Source organism: Maniola hyperantus, chromosome 22, assembly GCF_902806685.2.
Source record: "Maniola hyperantus chromosome 22, iAphHyp1.2, whole genome shotgun sequence".
Taxonomy (NCBI): Eukaryota; Metazoa; Arthropoda; class Insecta; order Lepidoptera; family Nymphalidae; genus Maniola; species Maniola hyperantus.
Genome location: NC_048557.2, coordinates 3,452,716 through 3,467,134, shown reverse-complemented (window position 1 = coordinate 3,467,134; position 14,419 = coordinate 3,452,716). Strand labels below are relative to the sequence as shown.

Below are 14,419 nucleotides of genomic sequence, written 5' to 3'. Positions count from 1 at the left end.
ATTTCGTTGCCAGGCAACCACCAACACCGCGCGAAATGTAAACAAAACTCAAAACTAGTTTGAGATGAGATTTCAGAATAAACTTTTATTATTTTACTGACTTTCATAATGTTGTTATCTCAAGTTGAACACAATAATGGAGTCAACAGATAATTCCAACTTAGAAGCTTTACAAAATGAAGTTCAATTTTACAGGGTAAGTAATAAACTTCATTACCTACCTGGGTATTATGTAAAGATTAGATAGTACCTACTACCTACCATGCTCACACGTGGCGTGTCTTTATAGGTTAGAATTCCACTTCAAACCAGGCAAACCCAATTTTTTCAACAGGTATAATTTTCTGCCTGAGCCTTCCAAGTACAGAGTCAGACCACTAATAAGTATATTTATTACTAACAAAGAGAGCACATAGGTATATCTACAGGTACTTATAATAAAACTAATAGGTCAAATTCGGGTCTCCCCCAGAATGAAAAGGGTCCTGCCCATAGTCCACCACACTGGCCAAGTGCGAATTGGCAAATTTCACACACCTTTACCACCACCACCAAACATAGAGAACTCCCAGACATGCAGGCTTCCTCACGATGCTTTTCTTCACCACCAAAGCAAGTGATACCCAATTGCTTACAACATACCAACCTTAATAAAAGTTAGAGGTGCGCCCGGGATCGAACCTCCGACCTCCCGAGTGGAAGGCCGATGTTTTAATCACTAGGCCATCACCGCTTAGATTACTATTTATAGCAAAACCAAGCTGTCGTAGAGCAAGAGATAAGGACTCTTATAGCCGACAATCAAAAGCTGTCGGCGCAATTAGGAGCCTTACTGAGGGAAAAACTCCAGCACGCGCAGCGGGCGCACGTGAACAACGGCCACACTCACGAACTTGATGAGCTGAGGAGACAAGTGGTTTTACTTACCAAGGTAAATACCTATGCTCACTAGAAAAACTTTTATGTTACGAAAAACAAAGAGTTCCCAAGGGATTTTTATTAACCTAAATCCTTGGTTACAGGAAAGAGATTCTCTCCATGTTCTATGGCAGACTTCGCAGAAAACTATTGATGCTTTAGATATAGAATTAAAAACATACCAGACTTACGATAGTAATAGAAGAGGAGACCAAGTAAGTATTTATATCTTCAAGTTATTAAAATAGCCTGTATGTTTAAAATTATGACAACTTTAAAACAGAAATAAATAGGTACGTTTTATTGGTTTATTCAGAAAACAACAGATGAAAGAAGAGACTTAGAACTTAAGTTAGAAACAGCTTTGGCTGATTACATTGAACTAGAATCAAAATACAAAAGAATATACAACGAACACAATTCATTAGAAGCTGAATTAAAAGCTAGAGACAAAGAAATAGCTTTGTATAAGGAAAGAGGAAAAGAGCTTGAAGACGAATTAGCAGAGATCAAAAAATGTTTGGAAGAACATAAAATAAATTTATCTTCCGAAATAAAGAGTCGCGATGATATTAAAACACAACTGCTACTATGCCAAAAAGAATGTGTTGATAAAATTAAAAAGGAAGCAGAAGCCAAATCCAAGGTATAAGACGTAATAGATATAGAAATATCTGATATACATTTATAACCAGTACATTCTTATTTTGTGATATCTTATTACAGGTTGCAGAAGCATTGCAACTTTTTGATTTAGTATCCGGTCAAAAGAATGAAGCTTATAAGAAAATTGCAGAAGTTACAGGTAATTTTCTTCTCTAAATCATATTTAATTACACATATCATCTTAAAAAGATACAGATTCACAAGAAATAAACCAATAGCTTTAATCATAATAAAACTTTTCGATTTTTTTTAATTTCAGCCGAGTTATCAACACTAAAGCAAACGTTAGCTAATGTACAACGTGACACAGAAGCAGGTTATAGAAGAGAAATAGACGAAGTTAAAGAGCAATACAACGAAAAGGTTTCCGATATGCTTCAACATATCAGGAATCTTGACAGTGAGCTGGTTGAAAAGGGACTTTTACTGAACAAAACATTAAGGTAAAATATGCTACCCTAACAATGGCAATTAGCTAAGCCAATAGAACAATTTGGTATACCTATAGTAAGCTGTATAGTCAAGGTCACATGAATGCACACTTCTTTTTGATAAAGAAAATCACAACAGATTTTTAAATTTTTGTTTTATTTAAAGGGAAGTAAAAGTTCTACAAGCAACAAATGAAAGTTACATGAAACAGCAACAAAACAATATAAACTCTACAGAGCCTAAACTAGCGCTCGCTGAGCAGAGACTTGAAGCTATGTTCCAAGAACTGGTAAGCAGCTTCATTAAAATAAAATGGTCACAAAACACAACCCTGTAGAACACCTTGCAAAAATGTTTTACATCAAAATGATTGCTCGCAAATCCAATATTTATTTTACTATTACTGCTTATAATCACTGCAAGTTAACAAGACAAACAAAAAGTTCTTGAATTAAAAAATTCATTACAAATTTTAAATGTGAAGAGGTATGGTTGACAATGTCGAAAGCTTTTTATTGAACAAGAACTCTTAATACTGTAGGTGTCATCAGAACGTCGCAACATTCAACTAGTGTGCGAGAAACAGTGCCTCATAATGGACATACAGAGAATTCAAGATGCACATACCAGAGACAGGAAAAGACGAGATTGGGAAGAGAATCTTATGAAGACGCAAATTGATGAACTGAAGTAAGAGTCAATCTGTTAAGAAATTTTAGTTTCATTTAAATATACTTCAAATTATTTTTTCTTCCCTAATGGCTGTTTATTACATATTATGATGTTCCCTATTTCTTGGTTTTTTTTTGTTTCAGACTACAGATAGATCATCTCCAAAAATCATTGGATGAAACTCATGAAATGATTAACAAATTACAAACTATGTTATCATCAAGAACTGAATTAAGCCAAAAGTATGTATTTTTAGAAACTAAAAACTAAATACTTGAAGTTGATAAAGTAAATTTTTTAAATACAATTTATTTCAGAATGGTATCCACAAAAGAAGAGGAATTATTGGAACTAAATAAACATCTAGAGAATCAAATGGAACTTAATAAAAAGTAAGTAACAAAAATAGAGACTAAACTTTGACAAAGTAATTTTGTACAGGAAAGTTAAAATGACAAAACAAAAATAAAAAGGAATGTTCATTTTCAGATGGAAGGATTCCTATATTGATATGACAGAAAAACTGAAGAAGAAATTAGACACTTTGGATAAAGAAAATAAAGAGCTCAGAAATCAGTTAAACATGTCTTTTATCAATTCAACAAATAATGAAAACAGTAGATCTAGTTAACAACACACTGATATAGATATAGAATAGCTTTGACTATTCTTGAATTAGCGAAATTCAATGCATTTTATTAAAAAAATAAGAGGGAGAGGAGGAATAAAGTGAATGGTGGTTACGGTAAAATCTTCGTTAATAAAGAATTTGTATAGAAGTCAGTGACTACAAAATTTTACAATTATTGATGTTTGCTAGATCTCAGAACAATCATTGATTCCAGGTGTTTTGTGACCCAAACCACCCAAATATTTAATGTACATATTTGAAATAATTTATATTGTGCAATATTAAATTAGTAAGACATATAAGAGAGTAATTCAATTTATTTACAGATTTTAAATAAAAAATATTAACAATTTCGTGTTCTTCATTACTTAGATTTTAAGATCAATCTAAGCCTGCCATAAATACACATGTATTTACAAAATATACATAATATATCATAAAATTGATAAATGATGAAATGATAGTTTGATTACGATATACGATTAACATACATCTCTATAGCACTAAACTAAATTGATGGGTCTAAAATCAACACTATCTTTTTTACAATCTTCATTGTGGAAAAGGATGCGACTTCTTTTAGACATGTCACTTAGTTTAGTTTAGAGATGAATAGAACCATATAGGCACCATTGACACAAATAATAAAATTTAACACATATAGTACAGGGTGTAGGTAAGTAGAATGCTAGCAAAAACGAAGATTGATTACTGATATAAGATACCACAAAAAAAGAACGCGAAAATCATAATAAAAAAATCTTGTAATTTCTAAAAGTTTGCAATATATCACTACCCATATTATATAAATGCGAAAATGTGTTTGTTTGTTGGTTTATTGGTTTGTCCTTCAATCACGTCGCATCGGAGCAACGGATCATCGTAATTTTTTTGCATGGGTATAGTTAAAGACCCGGAGAGTGACATAGGCTACTTTTTATCCCGGAAAATCAAAGTTATCTCACGCGAATTTTAAAACCTAAATCCACGTGAACTAGTTGCAAATAAAACTACTAATGGCACTAGACTGGCACTAGAGGTCAGCGAACGTTGCGCAAATAAGTGCTGCGGGTAAGACCCGTCAACGACGCGGCATTAACCCTTATGTTTTGCACGCTATACATTGCTGGTTTGAAAAATACTAAATCACTAAACTACAAGTATAAGGCAAATGTTTGTTGGTATTGGATTGTGTATAGGTAGTATAATAATAGCACTAAGTTTTTGCTAGCGTTCTAATTACACCCTGTAGAACAATATAGTTTTACTTGGTACCAGAAATATTTTCTATGATGCGGAAACACACTCCGAGAACATGCTCGGGAACCAGTAGAGGGTTTCCTTTCGGTCCTGATTGTCAACCCAAGCCAGACCTTCCTTCACCATGTGGTTTAGGGCGTTTTCTGCTCTGGTTTCACTCCAACTGAAAATAACAAGTTTAAAATTAATAATTCCTTTGTTTTCTGATAAATGTTCCAAGTTATGGTTGAGATAAGTACATACTATGAACAAGCTGATTACGCTGAGCAATTACAGGATTACGATAAAATAATCATCATCATCATCAACCCGTCACCTCACCACTGAGCATAGGTATCCTCTCAGAATGAGAAGGGTTCATTGAGTCATAGTTCGCCTCGCTGGCCAAGTGCAAATTGACAGACTTCCCACACCTTTCAGAACATTATGGAGAATTCTCACACATGCAAATTTCCTCTTGATGTTTTCCTTCACCATTAAAGCAAGTATGAGAGAGCTACTAGGATAAGTATCATAAAAAAGTGTAATATATTGTAAGCCAAGGGGTTTGAGTTTCATAAAACTGACATAACTGACAGCTTCTAAGTTAGCTAGCTTCCATCTTAGATTGTAGTAGCTTATGCTCGCGACTTCGTCCACGTTGACTACACAAATTTCAAACCCCTATTTCACCCCCTTAGGGATTGAATTTTCAAAAATCCTTTCTTAACGGATACCTACGTTATAATAGCTATCTGCATGCCAAATTTCAGTCCGATCCGTCCAGTAGTTTGAGCTGTGCGTTGATAGATCAGTCAGTCAGTCAGTCAGTCAAGTCAGTCAGTCACCTTTTCCTTTTATATATTTAAGATAATCGCTTATCACCAGGTGAAATCTTAGTCAAGGATTAATTTGTAATTGATAAAATAAAATAAAGCTTACTTCAAATCATCAATAAGAATGCTTGTCGACACCCAACCTGTGCCTAATGTGCTTGTCTTCTGCAAGACTAGTGTTTGGTCCAAGTTCAACTCGCCAGGTATTGACTGGACGAGCCACTTGCCTTTACCTATTGGAACTACTGTGAACCTGTAGACAAAAGGTGAAACAATACATGAAAAAACTGGCATAAAAAATTATTATGAGCTCATATTAGAAACTAGCTTATGCTCGCGACTTCGTCCGTGGACTACACAAACTTTAAACCCCTATTTCATCCCCTTAGGGGTTGAATTTTCAAAAATCCTTTCTTAGCAGATGCCTACGTCCTACGTATTAGATGCATGCCAAATTTCAGCCCAATCTGTCTAGTAGTTTGAACTGTGCGTTGATAGATCAGTCAATCAGTCAGTCAGTCAGTCAGTCACCTTTTCCTTTCGGATATTGAGATGAGTTGTAACAAAAAAATATATAAGTCCTACAATAGACAAAAGGGTGCAACTATGTACGTAGATATTTCTTTTGTAAGTTAGTATAGGGCTCTCTCTCTGCTACAAATGACAAAGACAAAACTCTTTCTAAAGGACGATGTACCATATTTTCTGCAGCGTACTATACAGAAATCATTACAGACAAGTACTAGTTACTAGTTTACCCATTTCCAAATATCCTAAGTTTCTTCACAGCAGCCAACAGGTCCTCACTGGTGATGTCCTGGTGTTTCTTGGCCTTGCCCCTTGCTGCTATGAGCCTGGTTCGTAGCTCCTCTAATGTGATGAGTCCACCGTTTTTGTGATTTGTCGCTAAACACACCTCTACTATTTGCACACCAAGTTCATAGTAAAAGTCACCAATGCCTAGAAAAAGAGGCAAAGATTCAGATAAGATGATCTGTGACTGCAGTGCAGCCTATAATAATTTAATTGTGGGTCCAAATCTTGGGATTTGTATAAAAACTTTAATTGTGTGTAAAATGTATAGCTTGTTCCACACAACAGCTAGAAAACATGTCTAAGTCGAACCTGCCTAGAATGAAGAAAAAAAATGCAGTCTCTGACATTTCATGGATTAAGGTTTCACTATTATTACTTGAACACTGCTTAGTGCCATACGATGATTGTTTTTTATTTATTTATAGACTAGCACTTAGCTGCAATCAGACCTGTGGGGTGATTCTCTAACTCAGTGTCTAACACTGAACGATAGCCACAGAGCTCATTTTTTAATCCGTTGAAGGTTTTCTACGAAAAGATATTTTTGGTGGCTTATTACCTTGGTGGCTATCATTCTGTGTTAGACACTGAGTTAGCGTATCACCTAGCTGGTGGCAGTTAATTTAACAACTATGAATAACTAGTGACAGCGCGTGGTTATAGGTACGCCCATGGAACATGGAAAAATGCAGCCTTATGGTTTAGTAAAGACTCAGTCAGTGAGTCAGGCCTTTTCTTTTTATTCTATGAGATAAACAATCAAAATAATTTATGAATAATAAAGATAGTAGTCAAGTTGTTGTACCTAACACTGACCAAAACCCTTTTCCAGAAGCTAGAGGGTCAACACCAATAGCCGCGCACATCTCCTGAAACTGGCGTCGAAACTGTGCATTCTTCTTTATCTCGCTCTTGTGTTTAGTTGCAAACTCTTCAAGGTTGTCTCTATAACAAGAAAATGAAGTTCTAACAACATGAAAGTCAAAATTAGCAACTTTCTAGTAAACAGTCAAACTACAACAATGCTATTATCTAGCGACAATGAGTTAAATATTTTCTGAATCTACCTGAAAACTTCAAGTTGTTTGGACATTTGCTGAAATTGGTTTTCCTGGATCTCCGATCCCTTTTCCCTGTATTTCTCTTGCTCCAGTCGCTGCTTATGAATAGCACCAACTCCTGCACGACGCCTCATGTTTGTTTATTCTCAGATTTTTAACTTTTTGGTGAATAATAATTCTTACTTATTTTTGTTTTGTTCACCAACCTAAAATAAAATCTATGAAAATCATTAACACTAAAATGCACCGCTAAAATGACAAAAGCTTAGATGACAAATGTCATTTTTTTTGGTTGACAACTTTGTGGTTGACAATGACAAGATATGACAACTCAACTCACAATCACAGATTGAATATATATTTAGAATTTAATATTTTATTATCAATGGTTAACAAATAAACTATTAATAAACTTAAATCTAAAAAAAACAACATTAAATTAAAACTAAAATAAATTAAATTAAATCTAAAACCTCGTCGAGACCACCGCAGCGAGGCATTGTACCCAAGATGCTGGCAGCATTACCCATTAGATGGCAAAACTAATTCTTTGACCAAGGTAGCTGCCAGCTCTCGGGTCCTCAGTTGACTCGATACCTACCTAACTCTTTTCGCAATTTCTTTAAAAAGAGCTTTAAACATGCTTTAAATCACAGATTAAAAAGTTTCCGATTTTGGCCGATCTATCATCTATGGTCTAATTAATCTCGTGTCGTCATGTCATTCTATCGCACCGTGCAAAGTGTGCCTTATGTGGCCTTATGTGGTACGTTTTCATTTTGGATGGTGGTTTTCATGGTTTTCACATTATCTGACACAATATAGATACGATATTCAAATTGATTATTTTTGTAAAAAATTATGCAGAAATCGCAGAAATGATGCATAAAATCCTTGCTGACTGGCTACATTCTACAACCACGCTACAACTGATATCAATGCGGGTAGGTACAGTAACAGGCAAGAAATATTGTACATCGACCTTTAGAATGAGATTCCGGCTTTGTAGAGCGTTATCTTTGTCACTCATACCAAATATTATCTTTGCTCATACCTATGTTACGTTCGTTTTGTCCGTTTCAACGACAGAGACAACGCTCTACGAAACCGCGATCTCTTTCTACAGGTTGACGCACAATATTTTCTGCCGCGTACTGTGTGTGCGTACTGTACAAACATTTTAATATTGCGAGCATATTAGTTGTGTGTTGTATAAAACATACTGAGGCGCACTTAAAGAAAACTAACTAGTAAGAATAGGTATAATCAGAAGTTAAACAATATCATTGAATTTTTCTGCATTTATAAAAAAAATACCTATTGCATTGCAGCACATGCATCTGCATGACCTCTTGATAAAAATCAGTGCAGATGATTTTTTGCAAGATTTTTGGTACATGGATAAATGATAGAGAGCTACGTAACTGAGGAACCTACTTATAATAATATTAATTGGTATGAAATTCTACAAGTGCCGGGCCGGGGTATGTTTAAGTTTTTAAACTAATTTTATTTTTAGCCGATCTTAGATGAAGTTTAAATAAAAATTATTAATTAATAAAAACCAAAAAGGAATATATTGCCCATCCCTGGTGGGGATCGAACCCACGACCTTTGGATTAGAAGTCCAACGCGCTATCCTCTGCGCCACAGGGACTGATGGGTATTGATGCGAAATAGTTGTCAGCTCTATATAGACATTCCTCTACCCAACATTGCATACATTTCTTACCAACTTTCAAAAAAAGAGGATAAAATTATCAAATCGGTTCGTCTTTTTACCAAATTATTTCACTTCTTACTGAAAATAAATTATAATAAATAGTAAAAGACAATTAATTTAATTTATCTATAATAAATAGCATTTTTTAGAAAAACTATGTTTTAACAAACATTTAAAAAAACATTAAAATTAAAATTCCGGTGGCGTTGGCAACCGGATGTGTCAACAGAAAATAATAATGTCAAAAAAGATGTTTGGGAATTTTGAAATTTTCGTTTATTGAAGAAATAAAATATTTGAAAACTGGCCTATAAATAAAGTAAACTTTGAATTAACTTACACTATGAGTTGCACTGCTGAAGAAGAAGCGACAAACTTTTATCGGACTCCTGATAACAATGATTCTGAGTCTTCAGAGAACTTCCAAAAGTTTATCACTGAGCTTTTTGAAAAAAAAGGTATTTTGAACGACTTACGGGCTTATTTACGAGGACACATCGTTGATGTTTTAAAAAGTGCTGAAACAGGTACGTCTGAGCTTTATTAGTTAAGTACGTAATTAAAATATTACCTAGGTACCTAATATAGAATAGAATAGTTAGTTACAATTAGTATATAGTACGCGACAGGGCGAGATGACCATCTACGTAAGTACCTACTATAGGTACCTGTATAAATTAAAAGGTCTATGAGTATAACATACAATGCATACTTTGTTATTTTATAAGAGACATATTATTATAACTATATTGTTGTACCTAGTCTTTTTGCAAGATATGCCTGTCCACAGGTACCATAGGTACAGTCTGTACCTACCTAGTGTACCTAGTGTACAGACACTACAGTCAGCTTTCAGCAATTTATTATTTAAGTAGTTATATAGGTACCTATATATTATACCTGTATTAACTGTATTAATTAAGTAGTACCTATTTAACAATTTTTTGAACACAACTTTTTAGGTGCGCCACCTGCTTGCCAGAAGCATTTCACCCAACGTTTGGAATTGGTCTACCAAGCATTGAACATGTTGATAGCTGAATATTTGCTTAGATTAGTAAGTACCTACTACTAACACATTTTGCGTCTAGTAGTTTTGAAAAGGATAGGCTAAGAGTTATTAATACAATTAAAATGTGTTTGTTAGAAAATGAATCAATCCTAATATTTTGTGTGTTTCTAACATATCCCTGGCACATCGTTGGTAGAAAGGCAGTTAAAACATGACTGGCAGTGGCTACTATTAGGTACCTCTCTTTTGGTATAACTAGCTTATGCTCTTGACTTCGTTCGCGTGGACTACACAAATTTCTAACCCCTATTTTATTCCCTTACACGTTGAATTTTCAAAAATCCTTTCCTAGTGGAGGCCTACATCATAATAGATATCTGCATGCCTGATCCTTCCAGTGGTTTGAGCTGTGCACTGATAGATCAGTTATGTACTATACCTATAGTATACAATATGGTGTTTAAATTTTTGTTCCAAGCTTGGTTTTGCAGAGTAGGTATAGTGTAAATCGAAATTATCAAAAATTTGAGACATGATTGTTACCAGTTCACATGACTTATTTTGTTAGTAATAAAAATAATTTTCATAAAAAGTAAACTAATTGAAAAATCCTATTACAATGTAAAGGATTATTTAAATGATAAGCAAGCTTGGGAATGAGTTGCTTAACGGCTTTGTGATAGTTCTAATAAGTTTAATTTATGATTTTGTAAAGTGGTGATAATAAAAAGAATACCCGGCTGAGTTTGTTGTGCGCTCTTCCCAGACCTGGGCGCGTTTGGAACCCTCATAGCTTTACATAATTATCACCATTATTACCAACAACTGACCATCAAAAAGAGTAATTTATTAACTGTTTTGAATAAATCATTTGACTTTGAGTTTGAATACAAACTTTACTTTATTAAAGACTTTACTTTACTTTATTGCTTTACTAAAGACATTTAAAGAATTTTTGTAGGCACATGACTATATAATTAATTCATTTAAAATTTTTCAGGAATTCAGCTACAGCCTATCAGTGTTTGTATCTGAAATACCACTGGCTAATATGGTGTTTGACTTTGCGAAGAATTTCAGGCAGACCACTGAAACAAATATTTCTGGGCTAAGGTTTCGTGAGAGTGATGTATGGTCCGTTTTAAATTATTTAGGTAAGTTATTCTAACTAATGCAGAGCTGTTCCAAAGATTATTTTTTTAAATGGAGATTTATTTAATCATAGGATTGGACTCTATAGGATTCTTGTGATGAAATTAGTTTAAATGTGTAAGTTTATGTACTTATAAGTAAGTTATTAACATTAATTGTACCTACCTATTTATATTCGGGCGAAAAACTGGCTTCCTATAGCACAGGGAATCCTAGTTTGGGGGCCAGGAACTTTGCATTGCTACTACCAGGGTTATGTACCTATATATATCTACCTACCTTGTAAATTGTTATCATATAAAGATTTATAGATTCATCATCAAGTTTTTTGATTATCATGTTCTATCAATAATAATTATCATACGAATTCAACAATGACCAATCCAAGAGTGCACCTAACTATAGTAAGCGACAGGTCAAAATGGCGATCGGGAAGGGAACGCCCCGCACACCCGTACAGCCCCCGCGCTAACCCGGTGCGGGCGGGTGACGTGCGGGGCGTCCCCCCCGCTCCATGCCCTGATTGCGATCTCAACCTGTCGCAGACCAATTTAAAGAGTGTACTTATCTACAATAGTAGGTACCTATCTAAATATATAAAAGGAAAAGGTGACTGACTGACTGATTGATCTATCATCGCACAGCTCAAACTACTGGACGGATCAGGCTGAAATTTGGCATGCAGATAGCTATCATGACGTAGGCATCCGCTATGAAAGGATTTTTGAAAATTCAACCCCTAAGGGGGTAAAATGGGGGTTCGAAATTTGTGTAGGCCACGCGGATAAAGTCGCGGGCATAAGCTAGTTCTGAATAAATGACTATGACTTTATATTTTTAGGTATAAAATGTGACTCCTTGCACGCATCTAAAATCGTAGATTTATACAAGAGTGGGGAATCACCACTTTTATACTGTATTCTCAAATGTATACCTATGTACAATAAGGAGCAAGTTTGCATAGAAGATGGTAAGTATTATGATATTTATGAAAAACATCTAAAATTATTAAATAAAATGTCTGTGACATACATATGGACAGACAGACTGTTAACAAACGGATAAATATATGTATAATTTTTCCTATTCTAGATAACTATTTATTAGGTCTTAGTCTGCCACTTATAATGATAAAAACAAATGTAGGTATAATCAATTATTATTCAATAATTTACATCTGTATCAAATTCAAATAGAATTGTAATTGAATTCAAAATAAGTTGCAAATTGTAATGAAATAGTTGCCATCTTTCGGAGGCTCGGGGTACTTTATCACTGCTTGCGCTGAGTAAGTGCTTTAATTACGCAGCTTGTTAATGACGGCGAGCTATATGTAAATGCCGATAGATGGCGCTGGACGTTTTAGTTGGAATATTATATTATCATAGTGGAGTCAATGAAGCCATTTCGTCGGAAGTCCTCAGAAACAGTTCCGATTTTGATGATTTTTTTAATTTTTGTTTTTATATATTATTGAAAATCAGAAATCTTTTGAAGCGGGGAAATAATTATTAATATTTTTTTAAACCATATGAAATATTTATACACTAGCTGATGCCCGCGACTTCGTTCGCGTGGATTTAATTTTTGAAATCCCGTGGGAACTCTTTGATTTTCCGGGATAAAAAGCAGCATATGTCACTTTCCAGGTCTTTAACTATATCCATGCAAAAAATCACGTCAATCCGTTACTCCGTTGCCGCGTTATTGAAGCACAAACCAATAAACACACTTTCGCATTTATAATATGGGTAGTGAGGCAGTGATGCCAGCAGTGGCGTGCACAGGGTTTGATGCCAGGGTAGGCATTAATTAGGTAGGAACCTGTTCACTGGCAGGTCATAATAAAAAATTTGCATTGAGCTATTACAACTGGGGTAACCAGTGCATTTATGCTTCTTAGCGTGAGATCTATAGAGCACACTCTGACTTAGCTTAGACTTAAGACAGAGTTTAAACGAGACAAAGCTGTATCTCTCACATAAATCGGTCTCGTTTGAACTCAATCTTAAGCCTGAGCAAAGTCAAAGTGTGCTCTATAGATCTCAGCCTTACTGCCATTTAGTGATGTTAATAATTCCTTACTACATTTCTACATCTAGTTGTTACATCAGACGAGTGCCTGTCCTCGAGCGACAAAAGCGCGGAGTCGTATGAAAAATCTACGAAGCGAAGTCACAGAGGTGATGCCCACAAATGCAAGCACTACGCCTTCTGTAAGAGTTGCCAAAGCCGGTTAAAAAGACTGAAAGAGAAATATAAAAAAAGAAAAATGAAGATGGAAAAGGTATATTTTGTGTACTTATTTACTACTAACTGATTCTCGCGACTTCGCACGCGTAGATTTAGGTTTAAAAAATCCTGTCGGAACTTTTTCGATTTCCCGGAATAAAAAGTAGCCTAGTCAGTTTCCTGGTCTTAAACTATACCCATGTAAGAAACCACGTCGATCCGTTGCTCCGTTGCGACGTGATTGAAGAACAAACATACACACTTTAGCATTTATAATAAGGGTAGTGATTTACAACGCCCCTGGTGCATTAGTGAATTGTGGTCTTATATGTGAAAGGACCTAGGACAGGTTTGATTCTATGAGTTCCCCATAATGTTTTCAAAAGTGTGTAAAATTTACTACCACATTTGGCGCCGACTAACTATATCTCTCAATCTGAGAGGAAACCCGTGCTTAGTAACCTATCTAATATTGGTAGATGCAAGCTAAGTACATCAAATTCGTCAAAAACGATAAAGGAGTGGGCTGTGAAAAGATAGCAGAAAGACAAACAGGCACACTCGTACATTTATCATATTATTAAAATATTAATAACATAATATTAAATTGCAGAACGAAAAAAAGTCGAGCATGAATTCACTGAATGTTCAATCGCTTATGAACAGCGTTAGTGTGATGGAAAAAGGTCTAATTGACGAGGTGCATGCTATTTAAATATAATATGTATTATTAATAATTTGTTAAAACTATACCTAAGTTCGCCTTGTTTTGCTTAGGAACCCTCAAAACTGCAATTTTGGTGTGTACTTCAAAACAAGATAGGTAACTTATTCATGGTATCCACCAGTTAAATGTAGGTAAACTTCCCATCAAAAAAATCGAAACACCTCGCAACGCCTTTTAGTTTGGAAGTGTGTCCCTACAAGAGACCTATGTCCAGCTGTGGACGTCTATCGGTTGATGATGATGATGATGATTACTAGCCTCCGCTGTTCGTCCGTCTGTCTGTCAGCGGGTTATATCTCGTG

The 14,419-nt window shown here is 35.0% G+C and overlaps 3 protein-coding genes and 1 non-coding gene across 7 annotated transcripts in view; 2 read left to right on the top strand and 2 right to left on the bottom strand.

Moving 5' to 3' along the window:
• Nucleotides 1-15: 15 nt before the first annotated feature.
• On the top strand, nucleotides 16-3,591 carry LOC117992917 (sodium channel and clathrin linker 1-like). Its single transcript, XM_034980637.2, has 11 exons — nucleotides 16-196; nucleotides 752-931; nucleotides 1,023-1,133; nucleotides 1,235-1,564; nucleotides 1,645-1,723; nucleotides 1,844-2,027; nucleotides 2,182-2,305; nucleotides 2,558-2,706; nucleotides 2,832-2,930; nucleotides 3,006-3,080; nucleotides 3,178-3,591. Exons 1-11 carry the CDS (start codon nucleotides 137-139, stop codon nucleotides 3,317-3,319), a joined length of 1,533 nt encoding a protein of 510 aa, XP_034836528.1. The 5' UTR covers nucleotides 16-136; the 3' UTR covers nucleotides 3,320-3,591.
• A 27-nt stretch (nucleotides 3,592-3,618) lies between these two features.
• On the bottom strand, nucleotides 3,619-7,525 carry lsn (vacuolar-sorting protein SNF8). The gene is made up of 5 exons (XM_069506082.1): nucleotides 7,278-7,525; nucleotides 7,016-7,155; nucleotides 6,153-6,354; nucleotides 5,501-5,647; nucleotides 3,619-4,742 (listed from the first exon to the last, which is right to left on the bottom strand). The coding sequence occupies exons 1-5, from the start codon at nucleotides 7,403-7,405 to the stop codon at nucleotides 4,607-4,609; spliced, it is 753 nt and encodes a 250-aa protein (XP_069362183.1). The 5' UTR covers nucleotides 7,406-7,525; the 3' UTR covers nucleotides 3,619-4,606.
• Nucleotides 7,526-8,855: 1,330 nt separating this feature from the next.
• On the bottom strand, nucleotides 8,856-8,928 carry TRNAR-UCU (transfer RNA arginine (anticodon UCU)). Its single transcript has one exon. It is a non-coding gene; the product is annotated as a tRNA-Arg (tRNA).
• Nucleotides 8,929-9,215: 287 nt separating this feature from the next.
• The window catches only part of LOC117992695 (uncharacterized), a 20,548-nt gene continuing 15,344 nt past the window's right edge, over nucleotides 9,216-14,419 (top strand). For 2 of the 4 annotated variants that reach the window (XM_069506169.1, XM_069506167.1), the window contains exons 1-5: nucleotides 9,216-9,521; nucleotides 9,957-10,051; nucleotides 11,007-11,160; nucleotides 12,000-12,128; nucleotides 13,261-13,445. In XM_069506169.1, coding sequence (XP_069362270.1) covers nucleotides 9,338-9,521; nucleotides 9,957-10,051; nucleotides 11,007-11,160; nucleotides 12,000-12,128; nucleotides 13,261-13,445 — 747 coding nt within the window. In that variant the 5' untranslated portion in view covers nucleotides 9,216-9,337. Of the gene's footprint in view, nucleotides 9,522-9,956; nucleotides 10,052-11,006; nucleotides 11,161-11,999; nucleotides 12,129-13,260; nucleotides 13,446-14,003; nucleotides 14,091-14,419 lie in introns of all 4 variants that reach the window. The other 2 variants (XM_069506166.1, XM_069506168.1) reach the window with 2 other exon arrangements.